Below are 21,927 nucleotides of genomic sequence, written 5' to 3' on the forward strand. Positions count from 1 at the left end.
CGCACTCCGCGGCCGTCGGCACACGACGCGATGCAAACAGGGAAGAAGGGCAGTGTAATGAGCTCCTTCGGCGACGCGAGTCCCCTTTTCTTTGCTGGCAGCAAAGTCGCCCCATCAAATATTCAGCGCCCGCTTCGCGCCGCGCGATCAAGTAAGGCCATTAACTGGGCCCCGAGATGAATGCGTCCCCAGCGGCCGACATCGGCTCCCGTATGTGCGAGCGCACGTGGCGCCGCCACTACTATGCACGCCAGGCGGGAGAAGAAAAGAGAGCAAAAAGCCAGCCAAGAAGGCGACGTTACGGTGGAGTGTCACCGAGCACGCGGCGGCAGAAACCCCTTTCGTACCGGAGGGTCTCAATCTGGTAGGCACACCTACAGCAAGAACCGTTGCGCACCACCCACATTATGCCAGCTAGTCCTCTATGCACCGTTCCATGAACAGCGCCGTACCCGCTGCGGTAGCACGAAATGGAATAAGAAAAGACGCAGTGTAAGCACGCAGTTGACGCCCAACCAGAGCACCTAGGCGAAAGCAGCAGCGCCGTTTCATCCACTCTATCGGCGTCCTAGCGAGAAGCGCCACGCCAAGCCCATTAAATTTTCAATCGGCGCACGCGAGCGCCCTAGGCTGGGCCAGGCCGCCGGTTATGCACCGAGGACGCCAACGACGGCCAAAAAGGGCAGATAGAGGCGGTTAGCCACCGCATCACCCGACGCCGAGGCTGCCGTCCCCAACGACTTTCGTGTCTCACCCCCTATTGAGCTTTTTTTCTTTCTTTTTTTTAACCTCTCCAAGCAACGTGTCACGGAGAGCGTGAACAGCAACATTGAGTGGCTATACATAGTGTGGCGAGGCGAGAATGAGGACAAATACGAGGTACGCCTGCTGTGTTACTGCAACGAGTTAACTCCGACGAAAGAGATACGGCCAAGGCAAGGCGCTTTCATTTGCAGGGCACGCGCGCCGTCCATAAATACGAGAACAGCGTGTGCGGTAGGCGGCGGCACGCGCCGTTATGATAATCCGCGCAGTTCATTCCTGTACGTACGAGGCTAAAGAGAAGTTGCGATGCAAAAGAAGACAATTCGGGGACGCGCCAAACGTGCAAGACAGGAAGCCTACCCTTGGTCGCAGTTTTCGTGTAGCACAAAGCCCTGCCACTCTACTTCACACATCAGAGTCCCATGCGAAAGAAACTTGCCTCAGCTTGGCTCTGGTAGGTTTCTAGAAGTGTCGTGAGTTCGAGCGCAAGTGTTCATGGCGTTTGTCAACCGAGGAGAGAATGAAAGAACCTAGCACACACATGAAAGAATATACTTGTGAAAGCACGAAGAACAGCGAGTCATCATAATGGCAGGAACCACCTCTGAAGGCACATCACAAACGCTGCAATTTCTGGGTCGCGAATGAAAGCAAGGCATTCTTTTAGTAGACACTGGAGTGTTTTAGGTAACCCCTGAAATCAACCTCGGTTTTAAAGGAACGCGTGCATGCTTACAGCACGAAAGAAGATAGGTTGATGAATAGACAACACGCTGTTGCTGAGGGATACGGACCGCGTCGCAATCTTGGGAGCACAAAAAAAAGATACTAATGCAAAAAGCATACAAAACAAAACGTCAAGAAAGTCGGTGTAGAAGAGAGGGAAACGGCTGAGGGAGAGAGCAGGGAAGCGAGAGGCGATCGGTGAACCCTTGGGAAGAAATAAAGCGCAAATGCAAGGAATAAAAAAAAACAAACAAAAACAAAGCACGAAGGCTGGGTATAGTGAAAGGGGCAGCGGCCAGCAGTCATGCAGAGAGCCCAGAAATCCATTACCGGACCGTTCTTGGTTTTTACTAGTTTTCCTCCGCTTCTTCCCCAAAGGGCAGAGACGAGGAGGAGAGGTGGGCAAGAGGCATTTCCCAGCCACAGCAGCGGCTTTTTTTTTTGCGAGGGAGCGCGTCGTCATTCGGGAAAGAAAGCCCTTGGCCGCCCTCACCCCGCCCAGGGTTACGAAAGATTACTCGTAATCCATCCAAAGTTTGGACAGATCCAGCCGGGCGGGCCAGCCACCGAGCACAGCGAGAAACCCCAGAGAATAATGATAAAGAAAGAAAGAGGGCGCAACCCCGGAGGCAATTTCAGCTCCTCCGACCGCCACGGGTGGCGGCGAAGACGCGAGAGACCGCTCGTGCCCGCCAGGCGTTAGGGCAGCGGATGCGCGGCTTCGGGGCTGCTGCCCGGCGGGGAAAGCAATCCGGATGCGCCACCTGAACCGCGGGCGACGGCCGCGATACGACGACCGCACCAGCGGCAGGAAGAGAGCTCACCACAAACGCTACGTCGACTCGTTTTCCGCTGTCGAAAACTAGCACTGGCCGACTCTGCAAGCGCTAACTTCCGAGTCAGCACAAAACGAGGTGATCTAAACGAGGCACCGTTCGAACTGCTGGAAGAGTTGGAAACAAACCCATGAGAGCTCCAAAACAAAGATATCGAGAAATCAAGCTGTTCTTTTGCAGTCAAGCTCGATTAGAAACTAAAGGTGAACGCGCAAAAATAATTCAAATATTCATACTCGGCAACATATGGCACAAAATTATTTCAGATACGGCTATATGAGAACTGGTGTATTTGCATATTCGTCTGAACTATGCATAGAATAATCAAGAATGTTAAGATCTCTAACGAATTCAACAGAGGTACAAATATAGAACGCCGACCATAAATCTGCGCGCGATATTTCAGTTCGTTCGTCAGCCAAGCTTAATTCTAGCACGTCTAAACTAGTCGAAGTAGCAACTTGATAATGAAGTCTCTAAACGAAAGTTTGGTTGGTTACATGCAAAACAAAATCACTACAGATATCGTCAGTTGTCTGCATATAACTGGACAAAAGAAATAATCAAACTAGGTAGCAGTTAGAACCCATCCAGGCAACAGCTAAACTTGAACAACGCGATCTCGAGCTCTCAACGAGCAACATCAGGCACAATGTACACTATGAGTCACTACAAGAAGTCAGTATAATATATACGCAAAAAATAAAGAAGGTGCGCCCGTGCTTCCTAAATATATGCGTTCTGGCTATACTTTAGTCAACCGCAGTACGCTACGTCAGCAGGCCGCTCTAAATTCTGTTGGAACAACAATCGAGCCACCGTGAAGCAACTTCAGCTATGTTGTCAAGAGGCAGAACTAGCACATCAGTCACAAGAACGAGTGCCTCTCCAAGTTATCGATCGTAGCCTACATGGAGGATGAACAATAGCCAGGATACTTCAACACGCGGTCTGGAAGAGTCGGCGAAACATTGAAACAAAGCGCAGATCGTACGAGAAATTCAACTTCCAGACAACTCAAACTTACTCAGAGCCGCGAATCCCGCATTGTGAGAGCAACGCAAAAAAAAAAAAAAAGGTGACAGAAGCGGCGGGGATGCATGAAGCAGAATGGCGGAGGGCGGTTGACCTTTCCTGTCGTTAACAGAGCAAGCAGGGTTGTAGCGAGCGCTTCTGCGTCGAAGAACAGCGGCGAGGCCGAGCGCGTACGAAGGTGCGGCCAGAAGCATATCGCGGTGTTGCCGAGAGTCGGGCATCCGGTGCGCTCCTTTCCCCGCTCCTCTTCGCAGCGCAACCTCATCGCCTCTGGCGCATTCCCTTATCACATTAGGGACCAACTCGCATTAATCCGATTGGCCCGAGGCGAGCGAATATTCTCCGGCCAAAGGAGGAGAAGAACCCGCCGCCGGGAATTCGGCCATCCGCCACTTCGGAAACGCCACGCACAAGGGCGCCTGGCTTGTGTGGGCGCCACAAGAGGCACGCCGTTGAGCGGGCTTGCTTATGGAGGGCACACCAATGCGCTAATGGGTTGCTGCTGCCGGACTACAGTGGTGTTATCTCCTCAACCCGTCTATTCCTCTCTTCGTCCCCGGTCGGTGGGCGCGTGGCCAGAAGCGAAGAGTGTCCAGTGTCCAGAGCCGGGGGCATAAAGCGACCGACTCGTCGCGATAAGGGGCAGAGATGCGCAGACGACCTCGCCAACGTACGCTTCTAGACAGCGAAGTTCTCGTTACACATGGTGTAAACAAAATAATAAGAATATAACGGGTGCTGCTGGCGCTCAAGACGACAAAATCCCGCTCACGTACGGTTTAGACTGACGATGAGCACGACCTAGATGAGTTGACGAGAGATCTTTTTTTTTTTTTGCAAACTACGACTCGATTCAATTATCACTAATTTGCAGTGCAGCGCTGATCTATTCTTTAGGTCATTAATTGATCTATTCTTTAGGTCATTAAGGCCCACGCATTTAGGCTCAAACCACAAGGTTTTACAACAGTCGCATTTTTTTTCCCCGGGCGACGTAAATAAGGTTTCCATAATCTGGAATCAAACACGACCCTACACACTACGTTTGCTATTAGCGCAGCAAGTTATTGAACGTTGAAACGACATAATATTCGAACAAAAGCGAAAAGTAGAAAGCTAGACAAACCACGGCGAACCTCAAGATTCGCTCGCTACTTGCGCGTCACCTGCTCCCCTTTGATGGTCGCCTGCAGAGCGTGCTTCTCTGCACGCTAAGCTATGATGCGGGAAAGCTAGCGGCAGAACACGGTTCTGCCGGTTCCAAAGGGAACGGTTCCAAATGCGGTAGGGCAACGCGTAGTACAGGAAACCTGTAAGTGCAAAGCTCGAGTAATGGTGGTCTTGAAAACCAATTTAAAAAAATGCATTGGTGACATCTGAGTGTCGATGAAGGTCGAAGTTACTTCTTATGAGAAATGGTCACTAATAGGGTGACGTAATAAACGCGGAACTTCTGCACAAGCGGAAAGCTTCCTGACATATGTACGTGCTTTATACTGAAGTGAAGATATGATGGTAACAGTGGGGGGGGGGGGGGGGGCAATGTAACTTTCTGCTACTATCAGTGCGTGCTTCTTATTACTTCTTTTTGTCCAGGAGTTTCCCTCGGAACAAAGGCCCATGAGTCACCCAATCAGATATGGCAAACCGGAGACAGCTCTCGTCGTATCACTCGGTATGGATAAAAGACGCGCCGGCTTCCGGCCGGCATCACTCCCGGCCAAAGCATTCTCGTTTTATTTCTCGGCCGATGAAAACTCCCCGAACGAAAAAAAAAAGAAGAAAACTTCGCCAGCCAACTCAGGCGCCGTAAGAAACGAATGCCGGGAGCAAATGAATAACAAGAATAAAGAGCAAGAAAGTACCACGCGAGTGGACGGGGCCCGATGTCCGGCCAGGACACTGACCAGAGCAGCATGAGGGCGGCAAGAAAACGTGCTCCGGAGAATGGTCCATTTATTTCGAGCCCATTAGCGCCTTGGCGAGTTCGCCTCCGTGCGCGCGCGCGCGCGAGCAGGGCGACGCTGACCACGCCAACAGCACCGCAGCAAAACGGAAGCACAAGAGAAAGGAAGAGAAAGAGAAAAAAAGTGAGCAAAGAAGAAAGCTAAACAAGCGCGCAAGAAGCAACGCCGCGTCAGCAGACTCCGTCAAGCGTGCGTCGTCGCTGGACACTGGTCAGCGTCCAGCAAGCGTCACGGGGAAAACGAAGTACGCAGATACACTGGAGAAAGGGGACCGAAAAAAGAAAGGAGAGAGTCCGGAAAAGAGGAAGCGGTCTTCTTCGGAGCAAAACAGCAAGCTAACATTACACGAGTAGACGGGGCCAGAGAGTCCATTCTGGCAGGACGCAGCGAAATCCAAAGGCTGCGTAGCGGGCAAGAGAGCCAGCGCCACATCAGCGAACGTCAGCGAAGAGGAAGGGCGAGAGAGGGGGGAATGCTAGTCCGTCTCCAGACTGGCCCACCCATCAAAGCGAGAAGTGGCTGACGCTGGGATGCGCGTGGCAAGTCCAGCTGACTTGACTCCTTTTCATGCTTTTTTTTGTGTTTTGCGCGCAAAGAGGAGGTTCGCTACCGACGAAGAGGTCAAGTGGGACGTGATCAATGGGCAATCTGCGGACGCCAGACAAACGGGACCCTAATAACGCCGTGGCGTCCTCCCAGCAGCGACACTTAACGACAGAAAGGGAGCAGCGCCTTCAAAGAGGGGGTGTGTGTCCACTAGCCACGAGTCACCTAAAAGGCGCCGCACAGGGACGGACCCCGTGCTTTACCACCCCTATCACTAACCAAGCGAACGCGTAAATCGCCTAGCGCTCGTTGGTCGCACGAGCCACCAGCGTTAGCAGCATGTGGTGATCGCTACGAGCCAGAATTAAGACATTTCGGCTCGTTGGACAAAAGTTATCCACGAGAAAGAAGTCAACTCTACATTTTTCCGATTGACGCCCAGTTCGCTTTTCTCGTACGGCTTACTGACGGCAGGTTAAGCCTGCACCAAAATATGCGCTTTTAAATAAATACTACCTTCCATGCCAAGTTTGTGAGTCAAGGCGAAACTGGCGGCTAAGCAACCCGACGAGTCTGGTGACCTAAATGAGCATTCAGGAAACTATCGCATTTTGAAGATCGCATCTTTCGTGTACACGCATTCATGTCGAAGGTTATACTTGTACGTACGTTTATTATAAGGATGCTTCGCACTAACCAATTACACGTCAAAGCGCCCGATTGCACGAACAGTTTTGGGGTCGGCTTTTATGCCACAGCATGACGCATGCTGTAAGAGACCCACGTCAGACAGCGAGTTTGATGCCCTTCCGACCACCAGCACTAGCCGACCACTTAAAGTTTCCCATTCCAGACCTTGCTTTGTAGAAGAGTGTGCTGGAGCGCTACCAGACGGAACTTCAAGGAAGAGGAGAGAGATAGGCGCCTCTTGCAGTTGATAGCGAAATTATACACGAATACGGGAACTGTGAGGGCGCCAAACGACTCGGCTTAATCCTTGATGCGTGACGTCATACCTCGAACGCTCTAAGGAGAACTGTCCGGACCACCGCCTTGGCCCGCTTATACAACCAGTGTTATCTCAGGAGCAACGACAAGACCCGAAGCTGCCACTGTAGCTGCTGCTGCAGCATCGACGGGTAGTTAGTTCCAAAAAGCGTGGGGGAGGGGGGGGGGTTACATAAAGTAGCGTCGGCACACTGCTTCACTGCAGCAGCAGGAGGGCGGCTATGGAGCAAACAGAACACATGCAAGCGGCCCAGCCGAGTGGGGATACCACGCACGGCAGCGGGAAAGTCAAACACGTTTCGTCCCCTGCGCGTCGTCTCGTGACCGTATGTGCATATATGTATGCACGCGCGCGCGCGCCCGTACAGGAATCGATACACGACCCAAGTGCAAGGGCGACGTTCTGCAGGCGGGACGACGACAACGGATGGGCACGGAAAGCGAAACGTTGTGCGAGAAGAGGGCACACGTGCGTATCGTCGCGCGAAAGAAACACGCCCCCTTCCCCTGTGCTCTCTTTGCCGGAAGGTGGTGGGTGCAGGCGAGCGTCCGAGGCGGCGCGACGAAACGTGACTCATGGCTCGGGGCTCATTTACATGCTAACAAGCCACGCGGCACTCTCCGCGACGGTTCCGTGAACGATGCACGTTCCGCTCATGGCCCACCACGCTATTACACAAAAGCAGGCACGACGGTACGCACGAAAGGTGACAGAGACGGCACAAAATCAGCAAGAATAAAATATGCGCAGAGGAGACTAGGCACCGAAAAGGAGCATACTCCCACACATAGAAAAAAAAAAAAAATGTTATAACCAGGCTATATTGTGGAGCGTGGACGGTCGCGTGGAATGACGCTCGCTACATGAATTCAACGCCGAATGTACGCAATGCCTTAGATACACTCTCTGGCAGGTACCACGCCATATTCGCCCCGTCATCAAAGCAGGCTTCTAGAAGCTGTGCGGCTGGTTTTGCTGTTATGCATTATGAGCACGAAAGTCGAAAAATCCTTCCACAGAGACACGTTGAAACGAGATTTTGCCAAGAAAATGGGACACTAAAAGGATGAAGGGGTGCATAATGAAAACGTAGGCGCGACTGTTTTTCATTTAATACACCACGAAAAAGCCTCAGACATCACCTTCGAAGGTGAAGCGCTTCATGTGGAACAAAATAAAGTATTTATAACGAACTGTGTTTCGTTCGTGCGTCGCGTGAATCATACTTGTCAGCAATCAGCTGATTAGGCTGCCCTTTTCAGAAAAAAGAAAAAAGCACGGGTTTCTCCGCATACGACCACGTACGATCATACCACAGACTCGATCCATGCGGTAGGAATCGAATAATTAGGCAACCGAGGAGCTACTACTAAGCAGCTACCTGGGCCACTCGATCATTCTTTACAATCTGCCACACCAAATACAAAAAAAAACTTCGACTTAGGAGTACGGACGCCTACGACGCTTGTGTATTTAGACGACGGAAGATACATGAAGTCTAATCGTTTTACTTTGTCTTTTTTTTTTAATTCCTGCTGCGGAAAATTTAATTTTCACACCAGAAAAAATGAAACACCGCTTCAGACCGATTCCTCATTCGTTGTCATAGTAGATAAACAGCACAATACAACGAAGCCGATTGCGCTGTTTTCTACTACGATCGCGTACCCAACACGCTGAAGTTGATACGATTTCAAAGCTAGTTCGCTATTACAATACGTTGCAAACCCAAGCCCGTATGCTGTTTTCTTTCCAACTTGTTGGTACATATATGTGCAATATGTCTACCGCTTTTCTCCAATTGTCTTCCCAGTTTGACGCAGTGCGCTCCCATTTCAGTGTAAGAATGGCGAGCTCTGATAACCTACGCACTGTCCACCTATAGGAGGAACACGGCGACAAACCTTTCTCGAACGCGGGGCGAGTCATCCGTTTCGACCCTGACCTTTGTGGCCACCGACGCGTTTCTCCTTCTCTTTGGAGTGAATAAAGCAGTCGTTTCAACTCAACAAATCACGGCTCGCACACCTCGGGCAGTCGTTCTTCATCAACTCGTGCAGGGGAAGCAGCAGCAAAGCACGGATCGTGCATGCGTGTGCCTCATCTCAATCTCACCTCGCAGGCAGTGAGGGCACTTGCGCTCCATGACGGGCGGACAATTGTCTCCCACGCCTCGGAGAGCTGTGTGTGCGATCAAGGATGATCTCCTCGCACCGAGAGGCAATGAAAATAAGCGCGCTCTTAGAAAAACAAAACCACGCGAGACGCAGCAAAGAGAGAGACAGAAAAACGCAAAGAGAAATTAAAGAAGAACCACCAAGGCGAACGAGAACTACGCAGGGACTGCTACCAGGAGCAGAACTAGGGAGAAACAAGAGAGAAGAAACAAAAAAAAGTGAGAGCAAAAGGAAGATAGCCAAGGAATACACCGGCTCCAATTACGAGCCGAGCAATTAGGATCGCGAGAAGCTCGACAGAGATGAAGAGAAGGACGAAAGGGAGAGCCTATTTAGGCCGGGAGTTTGCCTAGCTCCCTCCCCTTGCTCGTTCGCTCAGCCATCCTAGAGTTTGCAGTGAGCGAGCCGAGTTTTTCAGAAGCGGGCAATGCAAGGGAGGAAAACACGCCCCGGCGAGCCGAAGGAAGAAGCCCGGAGGAGGCGAAAGAACAGAGCCGCACTTGGCTGCTTCCACGCCCTGCGCTCCCCGGCGTCGGCGGGCGAGCGCAAGCGCGCGCGCGACCACCGCGGCGCTGCGAGCGTCACGTGCACGCTTGCGTGGCAGCGCCCAATGAGAGCCCGGGTCCGGACCCGGGGCCACGCCGACCACGGGCGGGGCTCGACGCGAAGGCCGGGGGGTCCAGACGACGCCCAGAGAGGCCGGCGCGGTTACGATCGGCGCGCCATCGCAGCACGGGCCGGCCCCGGCGCGAACCAACGGCGCGTCGTCTCGAAGCCCGGGCGTACGAGAGCGTGCGAAAAACGCAAACGACGGGCCATGCAGCGCCACCATGTGGAAACTACGGCACACAAAGCAGCCGAGGCACGAGCAGGTGAAATTGCTCAAGGAAAAACTCGCCCCCACTGATGGCGAGTGAAGCATGTTCGAGCACCGCCATTACGCCCCGCCGAATCTCTGCCGCTCAGATGGGCAGCCTGATCATGTCATTCAAGGGAAAAAAAAATTAATAGCCAGTGGAAGGAACATCTGCTCTTTTTGCAAGCACCACACATAACCTTTATGGCGATGAAAGACGAGCATTCGCCGCTCCCAGTTCCCGCAGTACAATAAAATTTGCAAGGGCTGAACGCGCCTGCGGGAAACGCTTCAACTACCGACATTGTCCGCTATTTTTAGTACAGAACTAACCGGATGATTACGTTAGCATACCAATTCATTAGGTGTCAGCACAGCAATTTTTCTAACGAAAGGTTACTTCTAAACAAATATAGAGTACAACTACACGAATCTGTAAAGAATGGGGAACACGAAAAACGATGTAAAATTGAATGCATTGACGCCCTTGACGTCACAGATTCCTTAGCTAAACGCGAATTGCCGATCAGTAGAACAAGATAATCCGCTCGTGCAGCAAACATGTTCCAGAAGCAGACCAAAACCGACTTCCTTATGTCCACGACAAGAAAGAAAAAAAAAGGAGGGGGGGATAAAATGGCACCACTTCTAGTTACTGTTATGGGCTCTGCATTGGCTTGCCCGAGAAGAAAAGTACACAAAGGTCGAGATTATGTAACAAGCTCAAAATGTATACACCGCTTGTTTGCGCGCAGCACTGATACACCGGAGCACGATTCATACAAGACATGCATGGAAGAGGAGAGTCTTGCGACACCAGAGAGCAAGTAGGAGGAAGAAGAGGTTGTGGAAGCCTCTTGACAGCCGTTAGAAAAAAAAGAAAGAAAAACAAAATCGACGCTGCGAGAGCGGTGAAGCAAAAAACAAAAAAGTGGAAGTGTTTAGAAAACGCGACAAAGCAAGGTCACTTATCTAGGGCCCATCGGGGGGGAAGAAAAAAAGAATACGAGGGCGCGTTGTAAAAGGCAAGATACGAGAGCGAAGAGGGGAGGGAGGCGACGGCGAACACGGGTCCGTCGGCGGCGTACGCTAGAGTCATCCGTCACCGGTGCCAGCCCGGCCGAAAGACAAGCGGCGCGGGCGATCGCACAGCGGACAACTGGCGTCTTACTCGGCGCAGAATGAACAAGCGCCGCCGGAAAGGGTGCTTTCCGGCGTTTCTAAAGAAAAAAACGCCAGGCCTGCGCCGAAGCAGGCACAGCGAAAGCGAGAAGAGCAGCAGCCTTTCAGAGCCTTTTCTGAACACTCGTTGGGTAACATCTGCAAGCACACTTGCTGGGTACCCACTACGGCATCAATAACGCCGTCTCAGTTTTCATCTGCACTGAAGAGGCATGCAGCATCGCCAGATGAACGAAGCCGCAAGTATTTTAACTCAATGACGAAACCTCACGGCGTTTGTTTTATGAAGTGTTTAGGTACCGTATTTGTAGGCGGCTAAAATAGGCAAATCGGTGGAAGACGGCACGCAACCTTCACAGTATCACCACTCGACCGCGACTATAACTTTCAAATCTCCACCTATAGCCAATACAGCACTATTCGAGCGACGTGCGCACGAAAGCTGTAAGAGGTAGCCCATACGGCTTTGGTGCCACTCCAACAGCGGCAAGTTCTGTCACGGAACGGCGGGAAGAGAGAGCCCATGTCGCTTGGCAGCGGTCGGTTAAGTAATGGGCGCCGGAGCCGCCCGCTGGGCACGCTGCAATTTTCTCGCCGATCTCCTCGGCGCGATTCTAACACGCGAGTGTGCGCTCGGGCCCCTGAGGTTCGCCGCCCGTGCAGACGTGCCGCGTACAGCTTCGGCCGGGAAGATGGAGGCCTATGCGCTCTTCCCTACGGAGCGAAGCGAGTGCACCGTACAGCCGATATCCGAACGAGGATGATCCAATCCCATTAGAAACGGTTGCGCCCGCCTCCTCCTTCCAGCGGCACGCGCGCCCAGACAGGGTGAAGGGGGGAACCCGAGTGGCGGCCCCAGACGTCATCCATCTCCGGAGCCGTACCCGGATACACCTAATTGACAGCAACCCTTTCTCTCCCGACGAGACCCATTCGTGCCTTCTAAGTTGCGCACTGCGCACCAATCAGCCCGAGAGGCAGCCCCCCCCCCCCCCCCCCCCCCACCGTATCGCTATGCACCCACACATTCTGTTTCGAGAAATTTTTACTTTTGCCGCCTTCGCTACCCGTTTCCTACAAACGGCTGGCGCCTCGTTTCGAGGTTGGAAAAAAGTGACTGCTCCAACGACACCTGTTTTGGTACTGTGTTGAAGTCGCTTTCTTTTTTTGTTACCACTTTAAACAAGCACAGTGCGAACGAAGCAAGGGAATTACTTGGTTGACTCTTATGCTTGCTTACGACACATTTCTGGATTCACCCTTCGCGACACTCACAAAATAACAGTAACCAGCACAGGTTCGTACATGAATCGAAGAGCAAGAAATGCCACAAAGATGAATGTCACAATGCTAAAAAGCGTTAGCGAGAATATCCACATGACGTATGTAATGCAGAAGGAACGAGAGCGCTTAAAGGAGCTGAAAATCCTAACGAAGGCGTTAAGGAAAACCATCCATTACAAAAATCAAGCTGTCACTTTAACAGCTGCGCTATAGTGACAGGGCAACAGTCATCACACATGCACGACGGCCGAATCGAACGGCAATGGATTTCTTTAAGTTCGACTGATCTGCCCATGTAACTCGGACGAGTGTGGTAACTGTAGTCCCTCCACAAAAGTCTAGTTGTTCAAAGCGACGGGCTCTCTCGCTAGACTCAGATCCTTCAAATAGACCACTAAATGTATCGATTTCGAAATCACCCTATCCACCGCGTGGATTAAACAAGGCGAGACACGATATTAAGGCCGACTGCTCCGCCTTTGTCTTGCCAAAGAGTCTCTCTGACGTTCGAACAATCAGCCAATCACCAGTAACTTTGCATTGACTATCTAAAATGGAATAATAAATGCAGACAAGAAATCGTAGACCTGGTCACGCTGCGGGTCTTAACCAATGGGTTTGCCGATCATAAAATTCGCACAAGGACGTCAACCTGAGTACAACTTCTCTCGGAACAACGAGAAATATCTAAATAGGCGCTCCATAAGTGTACGTGGGTAAGCGACGACTCGACTCATTGTCGCGCAGAGGCGCTAGGCGACAGAACACCACGGGAAGACGAAAGATTTGCGAATGAGTCGCCACCAGAAATGTGATGTATACCACATACAACACGCTCTCAAACAGCTTGTTGTCCTTCCAAGCGGTCGACTCGCGCGTTATTATCAATTTACCATAATCGTACTACGAGGAGACGTTCGACACACGCAACTCATTGCCGATTACGCCCATCAGCAGCACTCCCAGTCATGCCGGTTCACGTGGTCTTGCGCAAAAAAAAAAAAAAGAGAAAAAAAAACCGAACAAGTGGTCGTTGGAGGGACAATGTTTCATGGCGCGATGGGCCCTCCTCCATACATTTGCAGGCCCTGCTATACTTGGCTACATGCGGCCCAACAGCCCTCGCCTCGACTCTGTATAGCACCGAGCCCTGCTGTCATGTTCGATAATGCATGCACGCATACTTTATGGGGCGCGCAATATTATCTGGCGAGGAAACGGCAGCGAAGGCCACAGTTACGCAAGCGTCATGCAGTGCGACGGAGCGCAGTGACGCAGAAGTAGCCAACCCGTTCGAAAAGGAGAAAAGCCCTCACATAAAATCTTTATTCCTCCAGTTTTTTCGCCCCGAGGAGGCAGAGTCAATTACGCGATGCGGCCGATGCTTCCGCGCCCGATCCTGTTTCCGGAGCCACGCAGGCGGCGACGGAAATATCGCCGCGCGCGTTCAGCTCGTTTTCCCCCAATCTTTTATTCCATTTTCTCGCCGCTGCGCGACCCCCTCTGAGATGAAGAACGGAACGAACGCCTCATCTCGCCACTTCTTGCCATCTTAGCGTTACTCCCAACGTTTTATCATAAGTTTTTTTTTTTTTTTTGTGAAAACCCATCGGGAAGGTTCTCGTTTTCGTCATATTCCGCCAATCGAAGTAAAAGTAGGCTGTCTTACCGGAAAATGACGAGGCGCCCGAGAGGGGGCAGGGGCACCAGGGAAACGACGCCGGAGTGAGAAAACAGCTTCCACGGCTCGCGAACTTCACCCGCGCGCCATTTCCTCGGCCTTATAGCCCGCAAAGATGTTCCCGATGTCTCGTCACTTCATGTGCTCGTTCTTGCGTGCACGCGCTCAAAGGGGTGAGCGGGAGATATGAGGCATAAACGGCAGGTCCCGAATAGCGGAGAGATAGGGGAAAATAAAACGGCACTACGGATACGAGGACGGAGTTCAAATGAAGCTATGAAACCACGCGAACGATGGAATATAGACGAGCTGGTTTGTAACTGCAAGCGAAAGCAGACAAAAAAAAAAAAAAGAACACGCTGAATACGCAGCTCTCCTCAGTCGAATGAAAACTGCAGCGGAACGTGGCAGCAGAAATCGTACCAGGTCACCACCGAGCGACTTCACTGCCATCTGTTGGTGGAACTTTAGTGATGACTGTAAAGTATAAGGCCCAGGCTATTTACGTGGAAAGCCTTCGCTCGAAGCAACTGTATCTTCACCGACCTTCGTGACTGACTAAGCCGCTGCCTAGCAGTCTGCATGCGCTGCAAACGCCTAAAGTCGTATAGGCTAGCTGTCCATCAGAAGCTCGCGCCAGCGTATTTACAGACGCGCTACAGTAAAAATGGGATATATCTGACACACGTTCACAAGAGAGAGAGAGAGAGAGAGAGAGAGAGAGAGAGAGAGAGAGAGAGAGAGAGAATGGTGCTCGTTTTAACGCAAGCGAAATGGCACATCCCACCGCGCGCCAACGCCACGCCAACAGCCCTCGACGCGCCAGTCGGTCGCCCTGCTCGAACGCAATGTGGCGTGATCACGTCCCGACGCACGCATCGGCAGCACGCCACTGCCGAGCACGCCCCGCACACTGCTGCGCAGACAAGGAACGCGCCAGGAAAACACACGACCGAGAAAGAAGCGACGCGAGACGAAGCAAAGAGACAAGCTGAAAAGACGAGCCCTGCACCGAAGAGACAACTTTCTGCACAGCCGCCTCGCACGTGCGAACGCATTTGTTTCTCGAGATTCACGAGACGCATACAGGGGCGCGACAATGGAAGACGCTCGAAAATATGTCGTCCGTAGCTTATACGCTCGTGGCACGAAATCTCCGGACTCAATGGACGGAAAGGGAAGGATGAAATACGACAAAAACGCCAGGTTCGAGATCGAGTGAGGCCAGAACTCGAGTCTGGGACTTGGCGTTTCGCGAAACTTCGCTTGATAATCGGGATAACGTTCATGCGAAATTGTGGAGGCATTCACTAAGGACCTCAGCTTCTGAGATAACTACTATCGGCCGGCCAAGTTCTTATTATGCGAAGTGTTATTGTGAATTTCGGTTCGTGGCAGCGCCGAAACGATACACTTGTCAAGAGCCGCTATTCCAGCACATCTTTCGTTGGGGAGATATAGTGTTAGAAAACACTCCGCTGTAACACGCATTACCTGCGTCCTCGCAAGAAATCCGTGATGACCTTCAACATGCGAAAAACCCAGGTCACAGGAAATATGTAGCTGCTTTACTCAAAGGCAACGGATTTGATTTTACTATTTGATTTGATACCTACTTATATCTAAATTTGATTTGATACCTACTTATATCTAAAAAATACAAGAGAGATCCGTCATTTTCGAAGGCCTTCACGAAACGACAGCGGATAATGGCGCCTTTACGACGTGAATGCTCAAGTGTTTCGACAATCCTGTGATACCGATTCAGGATCCCGACTCAGCGTACATATCGCTTGCCGAACTCATAGCAACTTACACGATTCGTTGCACATAAATTGCTATGCAGTGGTCTGCCTCATAAGACAAGAAGCCTTAAGCCTGCTTCCAGCCCAAAGACACACCCTGAAACAACTTTCCTATCGCCAAAAAACTGTGTGGATAGAAGCTGCAGAAACCAAGTCGCCTTGAAAGCACAAACTGAACAAACTCAGCTTTGAGGATAGCTATCTACGCCTTCTCAGTTGAATACGCGTACGTCATCGCCAATCAAGTGCAAGCCACCACGATTGCGTGTGTGCTCCATAGGCCATTCGTTAATCACAGTATTTTGGGAATATTCATCCAGAATATACAAAATAAATACCGATTGCACCGTGACCAATGGATGCGACGCGAATAGCTCAAAACACTCGTCTACAACGCTGGAACGGCGCGTTCAAGCTCTCTTCGAAGTCGCGTATACAGTTAACAAGCAGTTTATGCTAGCCCACACTTGAGCATTCATCCTCTGCGATCATGCATGCGTTAACTTCGGCTCGTTCAAACCAGGTGAAATCGGCAAACGTGGTCAATACAGAGCACAGCGCCCGTTCTAGACAAGTGTGTTGACCTCTGTATACCTAAAATAACCGAATAACTGCACGCGCAGACAGCGAGTGGCGTTCGTGCCGTGACATGCGTGCACACGTGCGTGTATAAGCATGGGAGAACTCACCTGCTCGTACTTCTCGAGTTCCTGGTGGTAGATCTGACGGATTTGCGCGAGCTTGGCCCTGTAGTCGGAGTGCTCGATGGCGTTTTCGGGCTGTCCACCGGCCGATGCGGCAGCCGAGGCATTGGCGGCCGCGCCGGCACCACCGCCCTTCTCGGGTCCCGCCACGCCCTCAGCGATCAGCATGTTGTCCAGCCGCATCAGCTGAGGGTCAGGGGGCTCTTCCTCTTGCGTGTTTCGTAAGCTCAGCACTGCGAACACGCGCAAGAGAGGAAACGGTTTAGAAATGCATCCAGGTGACACTGGCGCTTAGACAGTTTATAAAGACATCTTTTGGAACATCTCATACTAAATGCATTACAAGCTGCGTAGAACCAGTGTCCCACAGCAGCACCATCGGTTGGAATCACCTGAAAAGTGAAGTCACTCAACTACTGCACACGGCCTCGTCCCCCCAACGTCCGACAGGTGGTTACTTAGTCTCGCTTCAACTGAATGAACATGAAGAGAGACAGACAGACAGACAGACAGACAGACAGACAGACAGACAGACAGACAGACAGACAGACAGACAGACAGACACGTGTGTGTAATCATGTTCACACACAGGCACACACAGCTCGCATACTTATACAATATTTAATTCTTGCGCTTTGCATGTACCATCAGGACACAATTACCGGGTAAGCGTATAGTTAAGGTATGCAGTTATTTAGCTAGCCCTCAAATTTAAATGTGACGATGCATTAATCTCAGAGGTGTAAAGAGCCTACAACTACGCTTCTACACGATCTTGCAACTTGCCCTTACAGAAACCCAGTTGCAGCCACGGCCCTGAAATGAAGCAGGGGTCTTGCGATAAACCTGAGCACACGAAGTTCCCAAACACATGTGCTTCGGCGGCGAAATTTGGAAAAAAAAGAAAGGAAATGGGGCGACCTGAAAGAAGGGCGCTGACATTTCTGTTGGCTTACCGAATATTTAGCATGGAATTTCGAGCTTGCTCCGGCACTACAAACGTAACTTTACTAACAACATCAGAAAGGGTGCCGCAGCCACACATTTCAAGTGCAAACGTCACCCTCGCTGGCAGACCTGCGACAAACAACCACGTAGTAAGCGCGACAGGTTTTATGCAAGCACGCTAGCATAAAACTTGCACAAAGCGAGAGACAGCAGAAGAAACGCGCGGGGGAAAACCTAGCCGCCGCAAGTGGCATCAGTCACCGGAGGCATTTTGCAAAGGCCAGAAACCTTCTATGCGGCCTTCACCGGCTGCCTACGGGGAAAACGAAAAACGACGCGGCGACAGAGGTCAGACTTGAAGATGGCGAACGGCGCCTAAAGGGGGCGACGCGTAGCACTTAGTATATAGCGTAGAAAGGAGTTTCGAACAAACCAAGTGGAGTGCCATCGTCCCTGCTCCCAAAACATTCCATGCAGTGCGTACAAGAATAAAAAAAATAATTAAAACACAGAAGCGAACGCAGTTTAAATCGAGCCATGCAGGCGACGAAAGAGCTAGGAGGCGCCAGGCGAAGTTTTCAGACTTCCCGCGGTTAACAAAAGACACGTTACGCGAACCCGGTCATCGAACACGATCGCGCAAAGTTCACACTTAACGGCAGAGCCATCACCTGAGAAGCACGCTATATATTGCTACGCTGCGTGCCAAAGCGGCTTGTAAGCCATCCCAGTTCTCTCGCGGGGTCGTGAATCACCAAAGAAGCGAGCGCGTCGAAGCACCAACTAACACGAGGAGTAAACTGCACGCCCGGAAAAGCCACGAGCAACCACCGTGCTACGCGACACTTCCAAACACGTGCACACAAGCTAAACTTGTTCATATATATATATATATATATATATATATATATATATATATATATATATATATATATATATATATATATATATATGCGAACGAAGAAAAGGCTGCTGAACACGGACGAGCGACGCGAAGTTTCCGTACTAAGAATCCGGCTGAGAAGCGATTAGCGGCGAAACTTTTTAATTACCCCGGGGAGGCGAAAGGGAGCCGGCGATGCCATCACCACCATTCGTCGCCGTCGCCGCATCGTCCTCGCGATGCACAAAAGGGGGAACACGCCTCGGGGCGACGCGTTAAAAAGGCCAGCGTCTGCGCAAAAGCCGCGACGTTTTCGCTAGAGGGACTCGGCAATATTAGCGGAGAAAAGAAGGTCTCGAAGAAAGGGCCCCTGGCCTTATAGCCGCATGCCCCCGTTTTTGAAACAGCCTCCGACCAGAAGATACACGAGAAGGCAGTGTGCTTCCCAGCGCTTACATATATGGAAACGTCGCCCTTTACAGCTGTCCCTTTTGTGAGAACTGTAGCCTGTCAGCTGAAGCAAACGGAAAGAGATCCTGAATGCACGAGGACACATGCACCATAATTACTATCGCTAAAAAAAAAAGCTAGTCCCACACGCTAATTGATTGAAAAATGGGGCGGGATCCACGCTTTTCTCAACTAAAAAAACTGCCATTTCCTTATTGGTTTTCAGCAGGCTGCCACGCTTGTTAGCATGGGTTACCACGTGGTCCTGAACCGATGGGTATACATATAGCACAGACGATATTGCAGACAGCCCAGATCGCGGACGTTAAGTGGATGGCTAAACATGTTGAACGAATGCGGGGCACGCTTACACCGAAACAACGAAAGGTGCGGGACGGAGTAAGACGAGCCAAGTGCTCCAGAGATGTCACCCGCGAACAGCGGCGAGTGTTGGTAAACTCAACGCAGAATCTGCAGTTTCACGTTCTCTGATGCGATAGCAGCGTCAAACGCACAAAACGCTGCAGCCTCAGTATATGGTTACGAACAACAAGTTTATTACGTATATACACGGCTTAAAATCAACATTGTTATACATGTCCAAACGAACGCCTCAATCCACACATTTTCCTGTGCTGATGAGCGCAATGAATAACGAAAACGCAAGAACACACAACTTTGTTATAACTGCAGCCATAGCCGCGCGCGCAAGGGGGGCGAAACGCCAACCCCATACATTGGCATTATAGGAAGAGGGGGGCGAAGTCAGCCTCCCTACATTGACATGATAAGGAAGTGGGGGGGGGGGCGACAAGCTTTCGCCTCCCCATAAAGGGGGGGGGGGGCGAAAGTATGATGCCGAAAGTGTGCTGCCGTGTGTCATATACGGTGGGACATTTCATCGACAAGCTTGCACGGCCGAGACGCAAAAGAAGTCGTTTATACGGCGTATCCACAGCTTGAGCCATCGCGACGTATTCGGCAATCAACGACAATCTTTCAAATGCCCATTCCCAAGCGACACTAAACTTAGAGCCACTTTCGAAAGCGCTCGGTTGCGCACCGCTTTCACGAGTGGCGCATACTAATGGGCCTGTTGAGCAAGACCAATGGCACGGAGAAGCGAGGAAGACGGATGTTTTCACTGCACGCTTTCGTCATCCATTCAAACTGTATACGCACCTTGCCCACCGCGGTGGTCTAGTAGCTAAGGTACTCGGCTGCTGACCCGCAGGTCGCGGGATCCAATTCCGGCTGCGGCGGCTACATTTTCGATAAGGGCGAAAATGCTGTAGGCTCGTGTGCTTAAATTTGGCTGCACGCTAAAGAACACCAGGAGGTCCGAATTTCCGGAGCCTGCCACTAGGGCCGCCTTCATTATCATATGGTGGTTTTGGGACGTTAAACTCGACATAGAAATCAACACGCACCTCTGCACGATGACGAAATTTATTACATGCGGTAAAAAAACACGATTGCGTCCCGCAACATTCCCGATGAATTGACAGTGCTCTCCTTAGCCTCCGGAGGTTTGAAACAATTTGTGAAATAAATTGCGGTAAAGATTCCAAGGCGGTGCAGTTCGCAAAAAAAAAAAAAGCCAGCCTCTGTATGCGCCTGTTTTATATAGTTGGGCCACAGCGTGATGCTCCAGGCTAATGGTAAAACGCCACCTCTAGCTGTATAAAAATATAAGAAATAAATCAAATTACACTGAGAGGCCCAGCGGGATTCGCTGGAACTACTACTCGGGTTGTTTATAAACTAGGACGACGCTCAGGCATTGCACACGCAAGTCCAACTTTTCCTGGCAATCAAACAACACAAGCAACGCTCGCGGTGTCGCGCTGCAGTTTCTTCGCCCTTGCTTTGCTCTGAAGTCACACGGAGAGATGTCGCAAAGAAGGCAGGCAGGCACAAGGGACGCGCTTTACAGTGATGTTAGGCAACGACTACAGCCCACACACTGATGGCGAACCGACGCAAAGGAGAAAAAAAAAAGACCGCTGACGTCACTCTGATGCCGCCACGCTCGGCGGCGCCAACCATGCAAGCGCGACGAACAGCGCGCGGGCGCCTGATCTGCATGACTTTGGCGCGGAGACTTTTTGGTCGCAAACTGCGCCCATGCTCGTATATTCAAATAGGCCCGGAGCGGCGGCGCTTGAAAGGAAAAGATTGGGGGGAGCACTGCAATGGCAGGAACACGGCGCCCGAAACGGGCCAGAAAGAGAAGACATGCGCATAAACACGCGTGCTCTACACAAGCGCCCGAAGGGAGAGTTCACGAGCTCACGCATCGCTGGAAAAACGAGAACAAAGGGACGAGGTGCAACTCGGGCCAGGGCGAATCGCGAACGAAGTGGGAAAGGGGCCGGAGGGAAGAGCAATTTATCGCCTTCAAAGCGGTGAGTGTCGACAGCGCCCGTCATAGCGGCCAGCGACGCCTCGCCATAAAATGCACCGCTTTCTCCGCCGGACGTGCAGTCATCATCCTTCAGGGGTGGGCGAGAGATTGCGACCGCACTGCGCGACCCGCCCGGATTTGTGCGGTGGCAGCGTTAATATATTCAAATGCGCCCAAACACGCGCCGCAAAGGGGAAGAAGCGGGCTTTCGGGGGGCCATCTTTGCACCGAACCAGAGGCGGGAGCCACGAGTGATTACCACAGCGGCGCCTCAGCCCAGAGTCAGCGCGGCAACAAAGGGATCGGCTGCGCACACCCACGCGCCTCTCAAGCGCCGCTCCCGCGCTTCCTTTCGTGCCCGATTCAGCGTCGGATAGATTCCGAGGAAAAGTAGGGAAGACGCCATCATGACGCCTCTCGTACACAGCATCACGGCTGAAAGCAGCGCTTTGTTTGAGCGTTTCTTTCACCCCTACAACGAGGCGCTGGTTCCCTTGTCTCCCGGCACATATGTGAACCGCTTCAAGCCCAACGTAACACGCATAGCCCACGAGAGGACCTGCATGGCGTTGCATGCGCGCGCTACTCTTATAAACGCCAAAGCAGAAAAAAAAAACATAATTGCACACACGCAACGCCGGAGCGAAGGTGCTTCGGACATACGAA

At 51.6% G+C, this 21,927-nt stretch overlaps 1 protein-coding gene across 6 annotated transcripts in view; it reads right to left on the reverse strand.

Moving 5' to 3' along the window:
- exd (PBX homeobox extradenticle) overlaps nucleotides 1-21,927 on the reverse strand; it is a 376,353-nt gene that overhangs the window by 112,689 nt on the left and 241,737 nt on the right. For all 6 annotated transcript variants that reach the window (XR_012887508.1, XR_012887507.1, XM_037413399.2 and 3 more), the window contains exon 3: nucleotides 16,559-16,806. Coding sequence is in view for 4 of the 6 variants with exons in the window: in XM_037413399.2 (XP_037269296.1) it covers nucleotides 16,559-16,806 (248 nt within the window). In the remaining 2 variants the exon portion in view is untranslated. The remainder of the gene's footprint in view (nucleotides 1-16,558; nucleotides 16,807-21,927) is intronic.

The sequence above is a fragment of the Rhipicephalus microplus genome, chromosome X, assembly GCF_043290135.1.
Source record: "Rhipicephalus microplus isolate Deutch F79 chromosome X, USDA_Rmic, whole genome shotgun sequence".
Classification (NCBI taxonomy): Eukaryota; Metazoa; Arthropoda; class Arachnida; order Ixodida; family Ixodidae; genus Rhipicephalus; species Rhipicephalus microplus.